This window comes from Cydia strobilella, chromosome 18 (assembly GCF_947568885.1).
Source record: "Cydia strobilella chromosome 18, ilCydStro3.1, whole genome shotgun sequence".
Taxonomy (NCBI): domain Eukaryota; kingdom Metazoa; phylum Arthropoda; class Insecta; order Lepidoptera; family Tortricidae; genus Cydia; species Cydia strobilella.
Genome location: NC_086058.1, coordinates 10,560,827 through 10,585,807, shown reverse-complemented (window position 1 = coordinate 10,585,807; position 24,981 = coordinate 10,560,827). Strand labels below are relative to the sequence as shown.

At 37.5% G+C, this 24,981-nt stretch overlaps 1 protein-coding gene across 1 annotated transcript in view; it reads left to right on the top strand.

The window, feature by feature from the left end:
* Positions 1–24,309, top strand: part of LOC134749231 (ubiquitin-conjugating enzyme E2 R2) — a 38,119-nt gene extending 13,810 nt beyond the window's left edge. The window contains exons 3-5 of the mRNA XM_063684118.1: positions 13,353–13,585; positions 15,481–15,595; positions 18,854–24,309. Of these exons, the coding sequence (XP_063540188.1) occupies positions 13,353–13,585; positions 15,481–15,595; positions 18,854–18,961 (456 nt within the window). The 3' untranslated portion in view covers positions 18,962–24,309. The remainder of the gene's footprint in view (positions 1–13,352; positions 13,586–15,480; positions 15,596–18,853) is intronic.
* Positions 24,310–24,981: the final 672 nt, after the last annotated feature.

Below are 24,981 nucleotides of genomic sequence, written 5' to 3'. Positions count from 1 at the left end.
TGTTATTGACATAAATTACGCAGTTTTAAATGAACATATAACTAGTACTGATAGCTTTTTAACATAATAAAGCCTGAAGGAAGAGAATATTTTGTTTACCAATAATCTGCGTAATATAAAAAGTATATCAAAACTTCCACCGGCCGCGCGCCATCCATTTTTATAAGCGTCTTGTGATACCTGCTTACCCTATTCATAAATAAATCATATCGGCGAGTCAGGTCCACAAAGTTCCATATTGAAACAGGATGTAAAGTAGTGCCTGCGCCGCACAGGGAGATCGAACATCCCTTGGTTATTGCAATCGTTCATTGAGTCGAACTGACCAGCTTAACCAACATAAAAGCGAATTATGCTTTAACCTAGAATATTCCAAATATCCAGAAAGACTGACATAGATTTACGTCAAGCAAAGGGCCATATGTACTGTAAAACGTTGTACGGTACACGTGCGAATAGGTAATTCGCAACTGTGTTTTAATTTATCGCGACTCGTTTCGAATTTCCTCTTTTCCGCACTTGTATCGTAAATAACTATTCGTTGTCTTGGTTTTTGTCCCCAAAAAATGTGACGGAACTAAATTAAAACTAAAAAATTAAAAACTAAATTTCACCCCATACAAAAAGCGTGGAGCTTTTTGTATGGGGTGGAATTTAGTTTTAAATTTTTCTCGTGTGAATTATAATCTATAGCTGGTAAGTGGAAAGACATGCAATAGCACTCGATTTTATTTATTTATTTGATAAAAGACAAAAATACAAGCGTGACAGAGTGGTCAGAAACAAGACAACGAAAAGAATTTTGGACCCACCCTATAATTCAGTCTTGAGTTACCTACTTTTAATATAAACCTCGTTTAAAAGTTTTGAATACTTCTGACAAATTGTTTATTGATTTAAATATGTAAATTTACCATAATTAAATAAAATGATTTATATTTTGTGATAAGATTTAGCTGTAACGGATCTCAAATTCAAACTGGATGGCCAATGTGTCCGACTTATCTGCGACCAACTCGACCAAGCAATGGAACAACAACGTCTGTAAGGTTCATAGTCACAGCCATAGGTGGTGTGACTGATCCAGGGACACCACCATATTGTAATGAAGGTTGAATGACCGCAGTTCAGCACTACAGCACTAGCGACGCCTGACGTTTTTGTATCATCATAATTCGACTAAACTAAGAACTAAGAAGACAAGTGACATTTCAGGGAGCCTAAAATCATAATAACGGTGTCGTTTGAAATATGGAAACAAAATCGCGTCAGAAATGTATGGACAACGTCTAATAAGAAAAAACCATTTAGATAGCTTCCATACAGTATGTATTCGCAAAGATATTAATTATTTTTCAACACACTTGCTCGTAACGTGGAACTTATTAAACCGCTCTTAGCCTCATAATCGGAAATTTTACGCACGCGTGCTTTTTCGTTACATTATCGCACGTGTACGGGAATGTATGATAATCCGATCGAGTTAAGATTGTAACTATGTAATTGCTATTTATATGTTTGGAGACGGACAGACCTTCCTAACGTCATAATTTCCGCGTGTGCAATCAAAATCGATGCAGACTTATCTTGGTCTAACTTTATTAGGTACAGTAAAGGTAGTAAAATACTACGTTTTCAAGATTCGAGGGCCGACGCATGATTTCCTGAGCGCGAACTCTCTTAAGTAAGCTCAAAACCTAGCTGCTAACGGTGTATGACAAATCTAACAACAGTTAGCTGCAGTTAGAACTAGCTAGTATTATACAGACTTGCAAGACATGCTCGACGAGTCGAGTATACTTGCTCTAGTATGTCATCAAGGAAAGAGCTCCACCTATATAGCTTGATCGTGTTCAACTGTCAATCATATGTGCCATATTCAATCAAAAGGTTAAGGCGCTATTTCCATATAGCTTCAATTTGAAATCGACAATCGACAATGTCGTACCTTTTGGTTAAAAACGTCACATATTGTGGACAAAACATGTATCGCAAAACGCAACATATCCTTAATATTCACATGGTATAGTCATGGTAACAAAGGTGTTTTGCAATATGTTTGTCCATTGCCAATTATGTATTTGATGTTCTGTACATGGAGGTATGGAAGAGAGTAGGAGTAGGAATACCTATTTGTTAAGAGGCAAGCCTTTCAAGCATTTCTCTACGTCTACATAAAGTGAACTGCACAAGACTGCAATCTGCCCCGCAATACTAAACATGTCCCGCTTTAGATTTATTACACGCTGATGCCTTACGTCACTGCGCCACTAGCTATCGCCTATCTGGCCCAATGTCAGCGCGTCTGTTTCCATTTCCTTATTGAAATCGCGAAATTGACCGTTCTTGGCGCTCCTTCGGCCTTGGGGTAATTAACCTTATTCTCCCGCTTTGAACTTGTGCTACATTCACACAGCTCTTTAAATATCTCGCATTGTGTTTCCATTTGCAAGGTGAGCTCTCGGTACCGACCAATCTAAAGCGACCTCAAGATCCGTGACCTATATGCGCAATCTTAGAGCACACATGTAATGGATGTATTGCAATTTCGACTGTGCAAGTGATTGGAATGCCTCCCCTGTTCAAAGGCCTGCACGACTACCTAGCGTGCCAACATTTCAATCTCTCTTGACCACGTGATTTTTTTTTTGTGTCTCGGCTCTAGATATAGTCTAGATTAAGACGTTTGCGTCTATTATTGTCAGGCTTGATTGCAACAAGCGTCAATTGCTTTAAAAGATAAACTGGTGATCGGCACTTGATTTCCATACGCCCAAAGACTCGCTGCTATTACGTGACACCTCTTCATGGGGTCTCCAAAGCGACCAGTTGTGGTGTTGGTTAAAGAATGCTTTGAGCCTGAGGCATGTACTCGTAAAGTCGCAACTTATTCACTTATACTCATTTTGTAGGTCCAAATTGTGTGGGGCCTCACAATAGCTTAAGACGGCCCTGGTTGTAAGTAGGTGTATATGTCATTGGAAGAGCGCTTGAAATTGGAGCAGTTCAGATAATTTTGTGGAATAATATTTTTGATCTACCTATATTTGTTGACGACTCATACAACGATATGTAGTTATTTTGGCAAATCAAATACGGCAACAAAGACCAGCAAAATGTATATAAATATGTAAACGACACACCCATTATTGGAAACGATAACGCGTCGAGCGTCCTAATGAATGCTTTACACTTCCGCGGAAGGTGCGTCACAGGGCCTTAAACCCGCGGCCATGCCGCCGAGCCTTGCACTCGCCGGTCATAACACTCAAACAAGAATGTATTGTAAAAAGGCCTTAGGGCAGTTGGCGTTTGTGTCGCGAAACGGCGCAATTGTATTGGAGCTTGATTAAGAATGACGTATACGTCTCCGTTTGTAGATCTTTATTAAAAACTTCTTATCGTTTGTAACGATCTCAGTCAAAAAATATCCACTTTGCTGTAAGGACGATACTTGCATTATATTGGTAAAAGATTACGAATGTGACTCTTGTCTGTCTGTCTGTCCGTTTGTATGTTACCTCTATACTTCACGCTTAATTCGCTAAATCAAATTAGTTGAAAATTGGTATGGATATGTAGATAGTTTCAGGCACGGGGGGAAATACATATGTAAGATAGTTTTTATAATGCAAAATTATTCTACGCAGATAAAGTCGTGGGCACTATTATTTTACCAATACTTTAAAATTATGACGAAATAAATAACCAATATCTACATATACGTCATTAAATACACTCATGCAAATGTCAATTTACTCTGGATAAATCTGAGCCCAGCTGTAGTTGCTTTCAATAGCACTCCTTGCGAAAAGTTGGCGACACAATAAGGCGTATACACATTTTCATTTCCTGAACTATTTTCTCTTTACATTGAAGATTTATGAAATGGGAATGTTTACGTTCTGCGCACGCTAAGGTCCAATTGAATCAAACCGACTGTAACTTCTGCGTGTTGCTTTAAATTCTTTAAAACTTTGACAGTTTAGTTGTAGTTTTTGCGATCGACCGGGGGTTGTCCTCTTGGATGAGTATGTTTCAATTTAGAGGAAAGACGGACCCTAGCATTTTAAATTATTTGATGGCAAAAATGTATATCACTGTGCCGGTTTATTGTAGAACTAGACAAGTAATTCCAACATTCCCACCCATTATCTTTTCCAATATCCATCTTTGGCAGATGATTTAAAAGGCGAGTCTCTAGCCGTGTTCGAGTTCGTGCCTCCACAATCAACAAGCATAAAATACAAACCGGCAAAACGAAGAAACCGAAACGCACTTGGCTACTCGAAGTTTTTATGCGTGGATAACTTTACGGCTCCCCTAGGTACAGCGATTAGCTTTTTCTTCCTTATTACAATGAAGTAAGGTTCATATTCCATACCTAAACCATCCTTTATCAAGTAAACCACGGTCGGTTGCATGCTAATGTGTTCCTAAGCTCGTAAAAACGGCTGCGGTTAGAATTTGTCGAAGATAATTTTAAGCATGATCAAATTTTCCGGTCTCAGGTACGGTATATTCGACCTATCCCAAATCTCATGTTTTTCTGCAATAATCTTGCACTGCGAATCGCGCAAAAATAACTGACACTGCTTATTTGTTAAGCGTATACTATTTTTCGATCATGATTGTGTAACTTCGCCGTATTTGTCGCAATGTTGTTATTGCATCCTCCTAAATACCTACGCAGCACAACAGCCAACTACTAATCTAAGATATTGATTGTACTTGACTGTATTTCTCAGAACATTTCCACTTTTCCCGATATTTCTGGCCGCGTTACAGACATTTCTTAAGTTACCGATTTAGAGGTCACAGCAAGCGCATTTTCTTTGTGAGGAAGCGCTCAGTGAACCGGTGGCATATTTTTAGCCGAGGGCGACGCACCGGCTCGCCGTAGGCGCGTTCTGACTATCATCATGACTGTATTCACGACTACGAGCATTGCGAAACGAAAAACTTCTAGCATTTTCTGCAGCTTTAAGGCAACCTTGCTCGCCCAAGGTCGCCGTTAAGGCAGAACAGCGTGCACGTTTTGTTGAATTTAGTAAACTCATAATCTGTGCCAAATTTTATTTGGCCAATGCCTCGTTAAGGCTAATAAATTTAACGCAGTTTCCTTGTTTCCCTGTTTATATGCTAATTTTTCGTCGTGAATGTTATAAATTTAGAATTTTCTAAAATATTATTTCTACCAATCTTCATCTACTCAACTTATGAACATCGTGGTGTGTTTGTGTTATATTGTGTTGCGTTGCTGCGTCACCTTCGTTTGAAGTACTTATTGAGAAAAAAGGTGCAAGTAGCGCTACTTTGACTTAATAACAAACCACGAAATTAATTGTCGCCATAATAATGCTTTAAGAGGTCTGCTATCTCCTCTTCCTAACGGACGTAATAAAGAACGAGATGCAACATAATTTTTGGGCAATTACGCATCATAATTGCTAAACTGAGAAAAATACATTGTCTCGTCCCGATTTGCGTAATGTTTGCAAATAAAAATGGCATTGACAATAGACCGCACGCAGCAGTAGCTAAATAGCCCAAACCCTAATTATTTATTCGCAGGAACGCTGCCAAGGCGAACTCGAGAATCAGTCTTCGAGACCGCTATAAGGCTACTTTCACTCTTCTATTGAACGAGTATTACTCATGTTCTACTGACTAAAATTGTTCGGGTATTGATATATCTCTATATTTTTATACGCTGATGGTTATTCATAAAAACTTCAGAAGTTCGTACTTAGTACTTACTGGCTGATTTAACATTTCTAATTCGACTAGTTCATCCGATCCACTATTCATATGGCGCATTCGCCCCATTCGGTCTTCAATGTTATCACATCGTTATCCGAAGTGATGTGCTATTCAGCCTAATCAGACATTGGGAACTGGCTTTTTAGTTGTACAAACTTAAACTGTCAAGTATCTCGTCCGTCCATGATCCGATGAAGGTATGTATTCACTACAATGTACCTATATAGGAATGCAAAACAAATAATTAAAGTATTGAAGCTAATGATTAGAATGCGTAACCTACCAAATATCAAATCCTAGACAACAATAGGTTAGGTGTATAGCACTAAGCCATAACATTTTGAATCACCCGAAATCTCATATTGACACAATTTCCAGCCTGTACTGCACAGTATAGGCAAAGAGAATGGATAGTATAGAGGGTTATTGCCATAGTAAATTTCGTAGTCACAGTAAATTTACTTCCATCTATCGACTCACACTTAAATCTAAAAATGAAAATGTATAAAAATATCAAAAAATGTATATATTTTATATGAATAAATGTTTTTTTCTTTTTTTATAACGCCATATGACATGTTCATTCACGGATGTGTTAAAATTTAATTGTTCAATATCAAACGGTGTCGTCAACGCCATCTAACCGAGTATAGGCCAAAGGTGTGGCGGCATCTATTCGAGTATAATTTTTTCTTGTTATTCCGAAGCACGTTATTTCCTTATACTTTACTTATCTTATACGGAGTTACATAATATCTTTGGTATAGGGATAACAGCAAGTAACCTATATCCACTAGAAGGAATTCTCGGCCGTCGTGTTCGACGTTGAAACCACAGACGCAACCGCTCCTATTAATCCAGTAAGCGGTGTATAAAACTCTTAGACTTGTAATACAGACACTCTACTTGCTTGAGACTTTCTAACAAATAGATACGATACGATAGACATACGCTAGTATTATATGTTACAGTACAGGCGAGGCGTGTAACGAAATGGCCCAGGGTCGGGTTTTATAAAGGCTTGTCCTATAATTTCTGGTTTCCGCTCTTTCTAACATTCCCAATTTCCCATATTTGTAAGAAAGAGATACACTGATATATACAGTGTTTCTGATTTCTGGTTGGTGGTAACGCGACCGGTTAACGGTGCCCTTGTATCATCAATTCATTACTTATTTTTACGCGCGGCCTACGCATGTACGTTTATTTCAAAATGGACTACTTTACATAAATATACTCTGGGTCTGGTGATGGAGGTAACATCGTATTCTTTATTCTGACAATAGGAGAGTCAATGTCAATACAATATTCGTCCACAACAAGCTGGAAAGCCTCAATACAGAAATGCTTGTGAATGCCAGGTCCGTATATGATTGATCACAGTAGCCATATAAAGACGGCCATAAATGTCTAGGGAACTTTAATCCGTTAATGGTAAAAGCTTGACAGTCATATTGGAATGTGTCATCGGAAGCAGATGTTGTCAACAATACCTACAGGTTATATTATACTTTTTTTGCTATGACACTCCAAATAGGTAAATTCTCTATCTTTACATTTACGTACATTTATAAAAAAGTCGGCAACGTGCATGTTACACGACGGCCGTACGCTTCTTGCCATCATCATAGATAAAAAATACACAACAGATAGTTTCCGCTATCTTACTTTTTCTTGCACTGCACGTTTTTCGCTCCTTGCCCGACAGAAGGATATTAGCCATTTGTTACCCTAAAAATGGAGCTCCCATGGGAGGGTAAGATAGGGTTACCACTTACCAGCCAAATTCTCATTTTTCTGGACCATGGTATAAACTTTGGAATCCTGAGTGAAAATTCGGGACACATAAAATAAATGTATTGTTTTCCAATTTGGTTATTCCAAGTTTCACATGACTAAATTCGAAAAAACCGAAACATTCCGTAAAATATGAGACATTTGGTCACTCTATTCTAGGGTATAACCTAAATTTCACACTAGAAAAGCTGTCGATTGTAGCTCTAGCTCAGTAACGACAGTAACAAACGAGGAAGGATAAGTCTATATGGGCTATTTTCGGTTATTATTAATAGCAATCACTGACAATGAGTTAACCACTCTGGTTAGCCATGGGGAATTGGGGATGAGTCATTGTTAAAATCGGTTAAACCTAACTTTCCTGTTTTCTTGGGAGGTATTGGGAATTTTGTGGGAGAAAACGCCTGTGGCAAGCCTTTAAAACTACCATAAACGAGTGCAATCTCTATCAAAACTATTCATAACTTGACTGCTGGTACGATATCAAACAAAAATGTCCCAACCCAATCTTTTTTTTTGTATCTCTGTCCATAATTAAAAATAAAATGGAGGTCACCTTCGCGAATGAACCTATCAATTGTATAAATAGAAATAGACAAGTCAATAGCATATACAATTTGAATAGAATTTACAAAAATATACCCAATTTTGCACTTGTGTGTTCAAATCTTCTAATTTACCTAGTAAAATCCATTGCGCACAGAATAGTCAACAAGTGACATGTATGTATTTGCTTAACGCTATCGCGATCTGCGTAAGTATCACGGCATCTGGGTCATTCGAATATTCGGAGTAGGCCGCGCGTGCACTGGTGTGGAGCCACAGTCGTTGTGCCTTTTGTTTTCGACTAACCAAACGTCTGGGCGGTAGAAGCCAGTGAATAACAATGGCTAGAGCGTAAAGCTAGGGTGAAAATTGAGTTAGGTCTAATAAAGAACGTTCGCACGTGGTTCGCACAAACGTATCTGGTAATCAGTGCAAGAGTTTTACGGATTTTATTCACGACAATAAACAGCAAATATCTTTAACGTATTCAAATCGTAATTCAAGAAATAGGTCGTCCGTGGGTCGTCCCAAACGAGGACACAGAGACAGCTTCCTTTAGCTAAACTATATACTATATCCATAACTGTTTTGAGGAACCGAACGCTCCCGCCCGGAGTCCGGACATAAGCCCAGAAGAAAGACGTTGCTTATCATATAGGTACATATCCAAGTACCAAATGAGTCAAATGACCTCATGTCAATGCGCAAAACCTTATCATTGATAAGTTATGTGTGTTGTTAAGTAGATAGTTTGCGTACAGTTATAATGTTCCTCAAATTGACTATCTAAAATGATGACTTTCATAGAGTTAGACCAAGAAAAGTCTGCAACGATTTTGATAGCATACGCAGTGCAAGTGTTATACATCATAATTTCATAGAAGTTTGACGTTTAAAATAACACTTGCACCGCGTGTGCTATCAAAATCGTTGCAGACTTTTCTTAGTCTAACTCTATGAAAGTCATCATTTTAGGAACATTAATATAACTGTACCTAACTGGGTTAATATCTATCAAATAGATTCACACGTAAATGGTCACACGCAGCATGTAGATTTGACACAACTTTTACTCAGCTCGGACTATTTATGACGAGATGCTTTTTATGATGACTTGCATTCTAAGCATTCTTACACTCATGACACTAACCCGCATTTAGTCTAATTGCTGGTCCAATTAAGAGTGAAAAATTATAACTTTAATATTTGTCCTAGCTGGCCAAGGGCGTCACCGGAGGTTAACGCGCCTAGTTCCGGCATCTCCTTTGTGAGACCCGGAACTTGTCGAGCCACCGGGCTCGGAGACGGATAGTTCTGTGCTGCTTACCTGTCCGCTTCCTAGCTGGCTTTGTGCTTATTTGTTTTATATAAATATAAATAACCTGACTTTATTTGGTTACTAAGGTATGCTTAAGAAAAATCACCTTAGTGCCATACCTTACATTAAGAAGAAATATGTTTTTACCGTATTTTTATTGCTAAAATATTACATTTCTAAATAAATCAATGTGCTAAACTTACATAAAATGTCAACAAACATTTTATGTGACAGCTACTCCATATAAAAATTAACTGACGGATCATCATTCGACGCGACAGGTATACGAAGTGATTCGGTAATATTATGAAAATAACTCATCAATTTCTGATTGCTAAATGGTTCAACGGAACGCTATAATTTATTATCCTGGCCATAACTAATAAAACACAGGAACACATTGAATAAATACATAATGTAAACGTGAAGCCCTAGTTTCTCGAGTGTTCGCACGTAAGCTGTTATGACGATTTTAGGTAATCAGTAAGTCGGTAACAATGGATTTATATAACACCTGGTTACGCACTGAAAACGGAAGGTACCTTGGAAAGAAGCGTTGAATCCGAACAAATCGCGGCTTAATCGAAAGCTGAAATTTGTAATATGGCGATGGAACCGATGAGTCAGCAAAGCGGATCAATTTGGCTGGAGATGGAATTGTTCGTGAGCAGACATCGAAATTAGAAAATCGTCTGTCAGCAGCCCGGTCTCTCGAATAATGCAAGAGCGATAGAGATGGAGGTAGATGTTCTTCGAATACCGATGTTCGCGGTAGCTGTAAGGGTGGAGTTTCTCAGCGATGTTACACGACACGTGTCATCGCGGCATCGGCGAGTCATTTGCTAATTTTTTTTGTGTGTTTTAGGGACAGAAATAATGGACGGTGCTGTCGCACCTGTACATCAATACTTAGAACCACTAAAATATTAATAAAATAATTTTGAAAAATCAGCGGCCTTCTTCTTTATGTTAAGTTGCACATGAATACAACCTGACTCATCGCCCCACAACGAAAAATGAAAAAAAATAATTGAAAAAAATCATCTTGTATGGAGGGTCAAAATTTTCAAAGAGCGGCAGCGACCCCTAAAATGTATAAAAAAAATCTTTAAAAAAATATATTGGTTTTTTAGTGGTAGATATCACAATAAGCGAGTGCCCCGTAGAAAAATATAATTTCGATGGTATAAGAAGCACCCGAATAAATACGCTTTACATTTTTTTTTTATAAGAAAATCTATGGATTATTGGTAAAGTAATTTACCCCCCATGCTGTTTTGCTACACATTCCGCCCTCACAAAAACCCTGCCCCTGCCGTATTAAAAAAATTGATACAATAAAATAAAGAAAACAGTTTATATTGATAATATGATATATTTTATTTTATATAGGAATCACCATTACATACTAGCAAATATTAGACACGAGTGACATAAGAGTATGTAGAATGCCGGAATAGAAGCCGGAAGTATGTTTTAAAGACTACATGTCAACGACACAAATAATAACCGGCACAAAGGTGCAATTACATTGCTATATTTCTGACAAAAATACCACCGCAACATACTTATTTATTATGTTACCAATTTTCCACGCAAAAATAGGAAATCCTGCCCTAATCGTTAGAGCCACCGCACTCGCTCAGCACTTAGAAAACTCCCCTGGTGGTTAGTGGCAATATGTATGTTATTTACTTCCACAATCTGCTTGCACAATTTCCACAGTGTCGCGATCTCCACGTTATACGTAGCCACAAAGGGACACTTACACGCCGGCATTGCCGACCTACATTAAAATGTGTGTAGCAGTACTTTTTATGAATAAACATTGTTATAGTGTTGTTGTGAGTATGAGTATATTCATAAGCACAATAATTCAGTTTCATCAGCAACGGTTTTTAAGTCAGGTTTATTTACATTTTCATATAACATGTAAATTATGTGCTCTATTTGTAATGTGAATACAGTATCTGCCAATAATATGTCACCTTTGAGTGTTTTTGTATGAGCTTGTATAGAGTAAACAATATAGGTTAGTTTTTAGATTGCATATTTTTTTTGTTATTTTATACAAATAAATGATGAATATTGCAATGAAATACTGTGAATTACAAGAGGATACTCAGCATGTTACTATAAAACCTCTAGTGAAAAAATGAAGTTAACATTAAATAACATTAAAAAAAAACTCTATGAAAAAACCATTACATGAGACCAATTTTTCTCATCGCCCGTACAAAGGAATACTACTAGACCACCTAAAGCAGTGAGGTGGAAGTCACTCACAAATATATAAAGTTATAACTTACTACTATAACTAACTAGCTGTTTTTACGGTATACCGTAAAAACATGGAGGTGATATATTATTGGCCGGTACTGTAGGTATGTGTATAATCGGGCACCAGAGACGTGACGACGCGTCTTTTCATTTCCCACCAGTTTATTTGATATCTCCGGCCATTAGATTGTATTAATACTAGATTATATTAATCTAGCTAGGCTAGCTAGGTAAAATATAGCTACTTCTGATCTATTTTTATTCTTTTAATCTCTATTTTACTCAATAACTGTCACAATAATCGACATCATCTTCGTTCCGCCTTTCCCCAGAGCATCCTTTTGTCCCGCACGCGCACTATTCAAAAGTTGTGACCCGCACCGCCCAGCCCATCTTTCAGCTCCACTCTGCGAACTAGGTCGCTCAAACAGCCACGTAGTTCCACAAAACGCAAGAATAACTTGTGAGTGCGCAACTCTGACCTGCTGTCGGAACTAATTCATGCGATACTGGTGATACACTTATATCGCCCGATCGTCATCAGTGTCATCACGCAATACCTAAACGTATATGTAAAGTAAACCTACGTCCTCTGTTTCGTATTGACCTAGCTACGCTATCATCACAAAGTTATACATGTTAATTTATATCTGTCGGAAACTGCATGTGTATTGTTTGGTACAGAAGCACATTATATTATGATTAAAACTCGTTTAAGTTTTAAACAATCTGATTAAGGCGACCTTGTCGATCATTCCAGTGTTCCCACAGGCAAAATTAGTAAAATATTTGCAGTGTCTGCTGTCATTGAAAGGAGGCCGTGCTCGGAACAATTAAACTGTACCTGTGAGTTAATCCACATTGTACGAGTATGTGTTCCATCCAGGAACAGATGTATATAATAAGATCTACAATGAGCCAGAGGAGTTTAAAACTGACCACATGAACGCCGTGTCGTCAACGTGTAACGCCTGAAACCTTTAATACTCGCGGAAATTTATTTTCAATTCTATTTGCTTAAATGTCCTTTCAGTTGTACCTATAACAGATTGCTTACGTTTATAAAACAGGTCAGGCTCAGGCTTGATGACAAATTTTCATGAATGGTATCAATCGATCACAATTGTTTTTAGGATCAAATGTCTATATGGGACCCATTGCATTAAAGCCATACAAAAGTCAGAAATGATAGTCAAAGTCCGACACTCGTACTTCACTCACGAAACGCTTCTAACAAAACTATAAGTGAACGTGACGTCAAGGTCACTGAGAGTCCATCTTAAATGTATGGACAAAACAAGTAAATTGCATTTTTGTCGGTGAAATATTGCGTTTATGCATATAGTTGCTATACAATCTTTTTTTTGATAAAATGTAAGGAATATAATGGTACCCTTACTTTTTCCTTTTTGGAAGTTAAAAAAAAAACTTAAATTTTGAAACTTTCAGGTCCTGTATTTTCGTATCATTTCCATATATTATTTTAATATCCACATTATTGAGATAAATTGCGCATTTGCTATCTATTTTACTAGATTTTGTTATAAAATTCAACATGTGTCATCATCCCTATTACCTCCTCCACTTGGCTAAGACAGGATGGCATTGTCACCTGTAACTACTCTAATCAACAACATTCTCTTTCCAGAACGGAGACCTCTGCATATCAATCCTGCACCCGCCCGTGGACGACCCGCAGTCGGGCGAGCTGCCGTGCGAGCGCTGGAACCCCACGCAGTCGGTCCGCACGGTCCTGCTCTCCGTGATCTCGCTCCTTAACGAGCCCAACACCTTCAGCCCGGCCAATGTGGACGCGAGCGTCATGTACAGGCGCTGGCGTGACTCCAAGGGCAAGGATAAGGAATATGAGAATATTATAAGGTAAGCAACCCATCCTACAACTTAGCGTTAAGAGGCCGCAGCAAGTTCGGCCGTTACAGTTCGGCTGTTACGAACATTACGGCCCAAAGAATCTGGAATTTTCTGGACTCAACGGGCATTAGCAATCAACTTTAAAGGGCCGTCACAATAGATCACTGATTGGTCGAAGTGACACCCAAAGGCCCGTATTAACCCAATAATAATAAGTTCGGCCGAATTTCATCTTCCCATACAAACGGAGTTTCGTATTCTCTTCTTGAAACATACGTGTTGGATTGTAATGAAACTTTGCACATACAATTACATGAGGTATATCTATGCCTGTAATTAGTTTATATAGCTACAGCTTATAAAACAAACGAAATAAAGACCAAACAAGGCTTATTGAAAAACTTGAATTTGGGGTATTTTTTTTACTATGGTATGAAGCTACATAAACTACAGGCATGGATACCTTATCCTATTGTAAGCAAACAGTTTCAGAGCAATTTAGCTCGAAGTTTTAAAATGAGAGATCTCCCAACGTGGACGCGAGTTAAATTTCCTATAATCTTAAGTTTTTCTACGCACGAACTGACTGTAAACAGTCCACACGGCCCTTTTATGTCCGTGATCTCGCTGACCAACAATCCCAAACCTACAGCTATTAATTTACATAGATATTATACTATACCTATTACTAGTGCTACATATTTCGCTAGTAATAAGGGATAATACTTAATTAACCGTTATCAGAGAGCTTACAAATGGAACTAGGCATCATTCTGCAAACAACGAATAGTCGTTATGTACAATAATTGTTATAGGAAAACGCGACGCCAGTGCGTCGTTACGTAATTAATAGGAAACTGTTATAATATCTACCAACAGACGACATCGATACATCGTACCATACAAACTAGGTCAGAATTATCAGCGGGGGAGCTTGACGAGCTGTAATGCACTTTTGAAATGGTTTATTACTACTATTTGTACACTATTATAGTGTACGCTAATCAGGATCATAACAGAGCTGACGAGCTGGCATCAGTTGCTTTACAAATGTGCAAATCCGAGAAAATCTTCTTCAATTTGCTAGTAGAGATACGAATATTTTTATGCTGCAAGCAAGTTCCTTTGTAGATTATAAAAAGAAGCGGACTCGTTTAGTCTCTTTGGAAGTTTATTCAAATTTTCAAAGCACGGAGGCATTTCCTATAGGTAATTATTTTTATTACTACACAAATTCTGTGTTCACGTAATAGGGTTGCCAGACATGCTATAATGTATAGTATAGTATTGTACTATATTTGGCCTCTGTGTACTTTATGAGATTTATACGAAACACATGAAGTATACGCTAAGTTAAAATACTTTATTTTAAACTGAAACTAAAATAAGCAAAAAATATGTTAAAAATATAGAAATACTAATTTTTTCCTGTTTGTACTCTATTTTTTTAATCATTTAAACCGCCAAATACTATATTACTCAAAAAAGATCTGGCAACCCTATCGCGCGACGCCACGGAGGTATGGATGGACTAGGTAGAGGAAAGAGGCTCACACTTCATATAGGTACACCCTTCTAATTTATCTCGCAGATATATAGATTCTTATTATTTTGAATAACTCGTGTCGATTTAAAACACTCCCTTCGGTCGTGGTTTAATTTATCGCCAGTCGTTACGAATTTCCTATTTTTCGCACTGGTATCGTAATGTACTATTTCGTCATTGTGTTGAGAATTTTAATTGTTTATTTTGAGCGCGATGAAATGTCAAATACAATAGGTACTTATTGACAAACCAGTAACAAGTATCGTGCTTACATTTGAAATTGTCATAAATCAACTTACCAATCTTACCATTAATATGCAACCTTACAAGCGTTTTAATTGTGTAATTATTCTTACAGGAAGCAAGCGCAAGTCGCGCGCATAGACGCTGAAAGAGAAGGCATCGTCGTGCCTCTCACGCTGGAAGACTACTGTATCAAAACGCAAGTCAAGTCCACCACGCAGGAACCACAGGTAATACACATAACATCGATTAGCGCTTCCAAGTTATTTAAAATGACATTTCCGTTTTTAGGGTTCCGTACCCAAAGGATAAAAACGGGACCCTATTACTAAGAACTGTCTGTTCGTCTGTCTTATCTGTCACCAGGCTGTATCTCATGAACCGTGATAGCTAGACAGTTGAAATTTTCACAGATGATGTACAAGTGCGAGTCGGACTCGCGCACGAAGGGTTCCGTACCATTACGCATAAAACGGCAAAAAAATCACGTTTGTGGTATGGGAGCCCCCCTTAAATATTTATTTTGTTCTGTTTTTAGTATTTGTTGTTATAGCGGCAACAGAAATACATCATCTGTGAAAATTTCAACTGTCTAGCTATCACGGTTCATGAGATACAGCCTGGTGACAGGCAGACAGACGGGCAGACGGACTGCGGAGTCTTAGTAATAGGGTCCCGTTTTTACCTAAAACGACATGTAATATGAATTATTATGAATATACGAATATGAATATGAATATGATGTGCTAGCCCGGCAGTAATATAATTAAATAAACACAATAAACATGGCAGTTAACACGGGTACGGAACAGAAGATGAACTTGGTGCGACTATAAAAGGAAAGATAAACGGACAAGGCCAGACGGCCGGATTGGCAACGGATATCGATTGCTGACGCGATGTCAACGTCGCTTTACATCATCACGACACGCTGCAGAATGCACTTTAATATTACTAAATTAAATATTCATTTTGACCGACTTTCTTTTATACCAGGCCCCTGTTACACCACTCTGATAATAATAGTTCGCCGTACATTGGTGGTCGATATGTCAATGTCGGGTGTCAATTGTCAGGGTAGTGAAATAGGAGTCAAAACATGTAGACTATAAACTTGATTTTTATTTTCCTAATTATTTTAGCATCGATTCCATTTATAAATGTATAGGAACAGTTGTTTGCACTTTGACACAGCTGTGGAAGTGTACTTACTAACAGTACTTATAGGTTGATTCATAAGAGCTGGAGCGAGATTAGCACTATATGTCAAAATTCTCATTTAATATCCGCCTACAACACACTTAGCTGAATTGACTTTACCTAGTTTTAATATGGTATTTTAATGATCAATTGACAATACAATAAAGCTGCCTTTCCACCGAGGCGGAGATAAGAGGAGACATGCGGAAATCAAACAATAGCATTGGTTCTCTTCTCCGCTCCGCTAAATTACAATCAATCCTATTGATTGAGTCCCACGTGTCTCCTCTCATCTTCTCTCATCTCCGCCTCAGTGGATAGGCAGCCTTAAGATAGTATGGTACAGGTCGATTTACCAAATGTTGTCAAAATCATCAAAATGTTTATGAATTTTGACAATATTGTGTTTCCGACCTCGGCCACTGTGGAGGGTTTGATCACTTTTTCTTTAGTATATGACAAGTATTTCAGTTTATAATCTACTTATAGCTACATAGTATTGTGACTAATTAAAAACACACATCAAAATATTTGATAAAAATGATTTGATTCGTTCCCTAGTTGAATATTTTGCTACTCGATACTCTTCCGTTTTCCTCCATATGGTATTGTCACGCTCAAGCGCGGTCATAAAAATATATCACAATTTATTAATAAAAATAGTAGGTATATGTCGACGAGCGTTACTGTATCGACTGTTTGTGATATGCTGACTTTATGAAAACACCTTACGTCATTCACTCTGATCTGGAATACGAATAAAAAATGTTCAATTTTAAAATATGCCCACTTGGCTAGACGGTGTTTGCAAGATAAGATTAGATTTGCCTTTCTGATTTTTGCCAATAACGTTACCTTACATCCTTTATGACGTCATAAGATATAAACTCAATGAACCTTATACCTGCTAATATATGAAATGTATAGTTACAATAGAAGACGAGCTACCGCAAACCTATGTTTCTATCTTGTCGCTCGAATATGCAAGAGTAACGTGATAAAAGAGCCAGACAACGAAATATCGAGTAATGTCTAAATTAGAAATAATTACCTAAGTCATCTTAAGTGTTACGCTGCGTCTTACGTAAACGAACAACTCGCGAACGCGAAGCGAAGCGGCGGGGCGCGGCGCGGCGGGCCCACGGCGTTCGCGTTCGCAACGCAACGAGATCGCACACTTCTATAGGTATCAAAGGATTGATTAACCCCATGCCGCATCGCTTCGTTTCGCGTTCGCGTGTTGTTCGCCTACGTAGGACGCTGCGTTATGCTCGAGTACGGCGTTGATAGTTATTAGATGCGTTGTTATGTAATCATATGTTATTTATGATATGTATCTGTAATGCTCAAGTCAAATGTACACCCAGCTGCAAAAGTGCATACTCACTTTACGAATGAATTCCATTCATAAAATTGGCATACACTTGTGCAGCTCGCTGCAATTGGCGTAGGCACTAATAGTTTTTACCATAGAGTAACTTATACTAGAGCGGTACTGTCATAGTAAATTTTGTAACCCCAGTAAATTCACTGCCATCTGTCGACACACTTTAAAACTAAAAATGAAGATTTATAAAAATACGATAAAATGTATTTAGATATGGATAAATGATTTTTTTTATTTGCATTAATTATTTTTATGATTTTGACCCATGTTCTTTCACTGATATGCGTTAAAATTGTTAAATAACAAACGAAACCGTCAACGCCATCTATACGACAGTTCGCCAAAGCTAGTAGCGCCCTCTGAACGAGAATCAAATTTTCTTGATTTTCGAGGCACGTTTTTTCCTTAGACTGTATCCATCTATTACGGAGTTATATCTATCTTTGGTTTTTACGAAAGCGACTGCTATCTGACCTTCCAACCCAGAGGGTAAACTAGACCTTATTGGGATTAGTCCGGTTTCCTCACGATGTTTTCCTTCGCCGAAAAGCGACTGGTAAAAATCTAATAATATTTCGTACCCAAGTTCTGAAAAACTCATATGTACAAACAGCAACACTGTTAACTGTCCATCGGTGGACCTTGCCTTTTGTAATAAGGTCCACCGATGGACAGTTAACAGTGTGGGCGATGGTACGAGCCGGGATTTGAACCCGCGACCTCCGGATTGAAAGTCGCACTTTCTTACCGCTAGGCCACCAGCGCTCTCTCGCATATAGGCATAAAAATAAAATTAGAAATTATACATATCGACAACCGGAAAATGGCAACCTTGTATATCCCAACGCGTCATTCGTCTCAAAAGCCAAATGAATTCTAACCGTCACTTTTCCCATTCCAGCTGGACATGACTGATTTCTACGACGACGACTACGATGACCTCGACACGTCGGACGAGGAGATCGAGGCCGGCGAGGACGGAGACGACAGCGGCAACGGCGAGTCGTGAGGCCCGCTGCGGCGAGGCCTACATACCACTAGGCAAATATAACCTCAGAAGCCCCGCTGCAAAAAACTTTACACAAAGAATAAAGTGCATCTCAATAGATATTTAATTTTCTTGCATGGGGGCTTAGGGGGTTAAACCTCTAACTTTACATTATACGTGACTAATATCAACCGTAACTCGGGCATATAAAGTTTATATTTGTCCATTGGAGAGTCATGAAGCCTGCTGTAACGAGGCCCACACTCCACTAGGCAAATATAACCTCATAAACCCCTCTGCAAAAAACCTTCCACTCAAATTGGTAGTTATACTCAAACGGAGTGCATCTCAATTGACATTTACATTTTTTGCTTGGGGGCTTAGAGGGCTAGAACTACTGACTATAGTTACAATTGTGACAGTAGAATGTCATCTGTAACTGTGGCACACAAAGTCTATACTTGTGCAACGGCGGGTCGTGAGGCCCGCTCTGTCGAGGCCTACACTCCACTAGGCAAATATAACTTCAGAAGCCCTGCTGCAAAAAAAAGACATTTATATTCTTCATCTCAATTGATATTTATTACATTTTTTGTATCGGGGCTTTGAGGAATGAAAACAACTGACTATACATTATATATGTGACTACAATGTCAACCGTAACTCTGGAGCATAAAGTCTATATTCGTATATCGAGCTTGAAGTGTTGTGTCAAATATACATATAACATAATAACTGTCTCTTTCACTACTATTGTCTCAAATGCAAGTGTGAGCAAGAAGTTTTACGACCCCGGTAGTCAGTATGGTTAGCGGACTGTATAGCCCAGAGCGGATGTAAACATGGCCGTCCTTGATCATGATCATGTTCGATTCCCTGTACCTACATTCACGAGGCCTTTAATTCATCCGCCATTTGTTTTTCAAAATGGTGCTTGCTGCCCGAATGTATAAGCGTAAGCCTACGAAACAAAACAAAAAGTGTGTGTATATTTTCCGTGACTCTATTGGTTTGTCTATAACTGGATTGCCAATCGTTTCCCAATAAAATGCTGCAAAATGTATAACACTGAGTAGTGCCATCATGGTTCAGCTTTCAAATGAATACTCACAAAATGATATTCCTGTCAGGACGTAAGGCCCACTGCATGGAAATTACAAAAACTGCCTAGGGAAAATTTCTGTGAGCAGAAACATATCTTACAATATAAATTTACAGTCACGTTACTTGCAAAAAGACAAGATCTGAACTAAACGTGCCCCTGTGGCCTATTTACTGAATAAATGTTTGATGTTTGATGAACCAATTATATTGTAAGGTGTGTTTTAATTGCAATAAAACTTAAAACATCATTGAGTCATATCATATATATCAAACATGAATTATGCTATGTAAATATTATTCGTACACAATAACGGCTTTGACTTTGACCCAGTAAATGAACTGAAATATATTAGAATCTTCGTATATAAACTAAATCTATTATTTAATTTACGTCTCTCTACTTCTCAAGTACAAACTATTAGTACCTACAGCAGCAATACTCCCTTGCCTTCACCGATTTGCTATTCACTTGGAAAACACAGACTATACATATATGTTTGTACCATTTAATATATTGTTTTGCTCATGGTTTATTCTTTTCTTTTCGAAATTCAAAATGGTTGTTTTTCCTATTGTACCTACTGCCTACATTTAAAACTTTCGCGGTTTGAACACATATTAAATCACATTTACAACCACGACCACGACCAGTGAAACCTGTGTCGAAACGTCGGTAAATAAAGGTAACAAAATAAATTCGCGATAGACCCGTTTGTAAATGTGATTTAATATAGTTACATATAGCTTCGAATTACTCGTAAGTAGCTCTTTTATTTAAAACCCATCTGATCGAAAACCCGAAACAAAGTCGATGTTGAATAAATTACCATTTCACCTCGTTATCATACCTGATGTTCGCATAAGCTTAGACTTGTATTGTGAATTAATTATAGCAACGAGTACTATGTACAAAAAGTTCTACACTTATTGACATAACGGCTATTTTTGACTGATTTATATTATATGCGTGCGTTTTTCTTCTATACTAGCATAACACGTGTCACTGTCAATATTGCGATGCGTTTACGCAGTTTCGTTGTTGCGCACTTTCTCTTGGTTCTAATATTTAAAGCAACGTCGTAGCAACATTTTACTTTTATACGTTTGTAAGACCTGCACTGCACTTCTCAATTGAATTCAATGCACAGTAAATACCTTATAATTTCCTGCATAAACTGTTTCATAAAGCCTTTTTTAATTTGTATTTCTTTGTAAACACGCTCTTTTTGTTTGGAATCTTATTGACTTTCATTGTACTGCAAATATGCGTGGAAAATAATACAAACTTCCTATTTTACAAATTATAACTATCCTGCATACAAACTGGCTTTTCAATTACTTCCATTAACATCGCTGACAAAACGGGCCCAACGGCCAATTTGTTCACGTTTTCCTCTTTCTTTGTCTTCATCTATATTCTTGAAAAATCTATTTTTATCACTTTTCCGCCACATCGAAACAATGTATCAACTAGTACTACTTAAATTTAATTGTTGCAGTAATTGTATTAAATGGGAATATCTTGCCTGGACTTTCAAGTTACAATTGTTACTAATTAACGACTGCCTTGTTCCTTCTTGCCATTGGTGAACCTTAGGTTTTTAGTAACTAAAGCTAACAATACTATACCTGTCCTGTAGGTACATGACAATATACATATTTGTAAATTACATGTTTTCTTGGCATGAGACGAACCGTTTATTTGGCATTTGCTTGCAGTGAAATGCATTTATTTTAATGTACCTATACGTCGCTCCATGTTATGTAGGGATAGATAGATCGAACCAGTGGCGTAGCTAGGCGTGGGCGAATGGGGCCTTCGCCTCGTGAAGCCAACCTTTTTATTACCTGTAAAGGGCCTCGCAGATGTGGTTTTCGCCCACGGCTATATTGGTTCACGCTACGCCACTGGATCTAACTTTTACTACACTAGTCGAAACATCAAGACTTTTAGTTTAAATAGATTATACGTAAGAGCTTATATAATGACCTTTAAATACATGTTGAAAAGCCAAATTCAAAAAAAATAGCAATGACAGTGGGGCGTATACGGCCGTACGATAATATTATTTCGGGACGTTTATTGCGAGTATAGCCTCCTGACGACCGGCTCTCTACATGTAGTATCAATAGCCGCTACATAGAATTTTGAATGCAAAGGTGCTAAACTAATAGTATTGCTGACTGTAAGTAGGAAGGACCTAAATAACTTTGGACTCTTTGTCAACTTGACATTGAAATCGAGTCGCCAGGAGGATGAAAGCCACTTATAAAATAGGACTGGACTTTTGGATGTAGCTCAACATTTCCTACAGTAGTAAGGACAAGCTACTAATGGCGTTATTCATAAACGCGTTACTGGCCTGAATTAGCTATGAATAGTTTGTCTTTATCTGTCATTTTGACTTATGTATTTGTAAGATAGGGATAAAACATAATTTAACTAAATCAGGCCCGTATAGTTTTATGAATAAGGGGGTAAATGTTTAGCTACTTCCCGGCTACACTGCACTAACTTCTTATCTTTACAAAGAATGGCTAAGTGCAGTAGCTGCAACATGTTTTTTTTTTTTAAACATTGTTTACAAAAAGCATAATAAAAATTGAAAGGATGTCTCTATGATCCTTTTGAGAATAGTTCATAACTTTGTACATACTTGCAATGGGTTGAAACGTAACTTTAGATATAGTCAACGTTTATGTGTAGTGGTAGGGGTACATTGAACTATTTTGAAAACTATCGTAGGGTTAGTCTGCCTTCAAAGAGTATAACAAAACTGATTGCACGGCTTTTTATCACACAAGTATCTTTTTTTTATGATGAATAGGCAGGCGTTTGACCACGATCCCACCTGATGGTAAGTGATGATGCGGTCTACGGTGGAGCACGCTTACCTATCATATACCTATTAACTCTTGCCTTGAAGAGCCCCAGATTGTACTCATGTGGAAACATACTCGGGCAGGGCGTTTCACTCCTTGGCAGTTCTTAGTATTTGGTACAGTCCGTACTGTACATGTTTAGAAGCACCAAGCTCTATTGTGTGACCTGCTATATAGCACCGTGGCAGTCAGTTTTGCTAGCTCTAAATGTTTAGCGATGCTTCAAACGAAATATATTTTGAGTTGTCCGTACTTGCCTGAACCGAATAGACCATTTTACAATTTATGAAGTGAACTAATGGTGAATAGAAAGCTTATTTTTATAAAGTTTATGGATATATGTTCCATGCTAGTGCAGCTCGGATAGACAACATGAAGTTTGGAGATTCAAGATATTAATTAAAGAATCTATTGTCGATTGAGGAGTGATATTTCGATCTTTGAACTTCGTGGTATTGCATCTAACTAGCAGGCACGATTGCGTTTATGTCTGTAGTAGTTGCTAAGCGGGTGATAAGGTCAAAAAGATCTGAGCACAACTATATTGTCTAGCTAGTAAGAGCGTGTGCAGATCATTTGGACCACCTCGTCCACTTAGCTGACTGAAACATAATTAACAACTGTTTGTCTATTCGACCATTATCTTGTAATATTAGATAGTTTATTTTTAAGATTTATTGAATTATTAGCGAATTTTCAAATGTCACTATTTTTTATGTATTTTTGCTGTATTTTGTCATCACAATTTGCTCCAACATGTCAGTACTAAATTATATTGAGCATCTCTTTTTGGCTTTTTAAGATTGTTTTATATTAGTGTCCCCTACTTTACTTGAATAGGTTAATAATATATGTGAAATGCACCATTTTCGTCTGACACTACTATAGTAAACTTGTACAGAGATTTATAATGAGTATGCTCAAAACATAATTTAAAAAATACCGTAAGTTTATTAGATTAACTGGCTACTGGTACTCGGTTGTAACCAGTATAGTAAAATGCCTACCTGTATCATTTAATTACAATAATTAAACGAAATTATCTGTAATGTATATTGTAAGTAAAAATGAATGTTAATGGTTACTGTGCACTAAGTTAACGGACTCATTTATTTGAACAACTATTAAGATCTAGAAAACTGATAACAAAATTGCTGTTTGCTTGCAACTTAGATTCTCAATCTTTGTCAAGTCTGTTTAAATTCTTTCTGTATGTCTTGGCTAACAAGCCTCTGTTAATCCTGATGATTCGTCCAGAATTTGTAAACTTAAGTTACATTGTAAGTGATTTGGCAAATCAATGTAGATAAATTACGCGATGAGAATGTTAATTAATTATTAATCATAGAATAACAATAAAGTAAAAGCGTTTGGATGCGAAACAGTTGTTTTTTTTTGTGAAATAAATCATCCGGACCCACCTCACCCACCCCACGATTAGCTGATGCCAAGATGCCAGCTGATGCTTTTCCGCCATCTTGCCGTAAACCAAACTGCTAAATCGCCGTGAAGTTGTGCGAGTGTGAAGTCATACATCAATGTCGCGATATGTTCGCTTCGCGACCTTCGCAAAGTCACGTCGCGATTCACGCGCATAGTCTGGAGGGCGCTTAACCCTTAAATGCATGATTTTTTCTTTTTGCCTGAAATTAATATATGTCTTACATAATTGTTTACTGATTCTAGGAAAAATAAAAATATAAATTAAAACATCGATTTTCACTGCTTAACCAGTATTAGAATTTACATAGGGTAAATAATAATTTATGTAAATTTATACAATTATTGGTAAAAGATATAAAAAATCTTACTACCATTAGAAATTTATACTATTTGTAATATACCTATAATAAAGATTTTAAATATAAATAATTACAAACCCCGAAAAAACCGCCTAAATTACATATTAAAAATCATTAAATTTTCCCAATTTTCCGCCATTTCGTGTTAAAATAAATGTAATTTTTTTAAACTTAAATACTGCGCAAATTTCAATAAAACGACGGAAAGTGTATTAATTTACGATCAAAATAATATACAGGACCAAATAGATT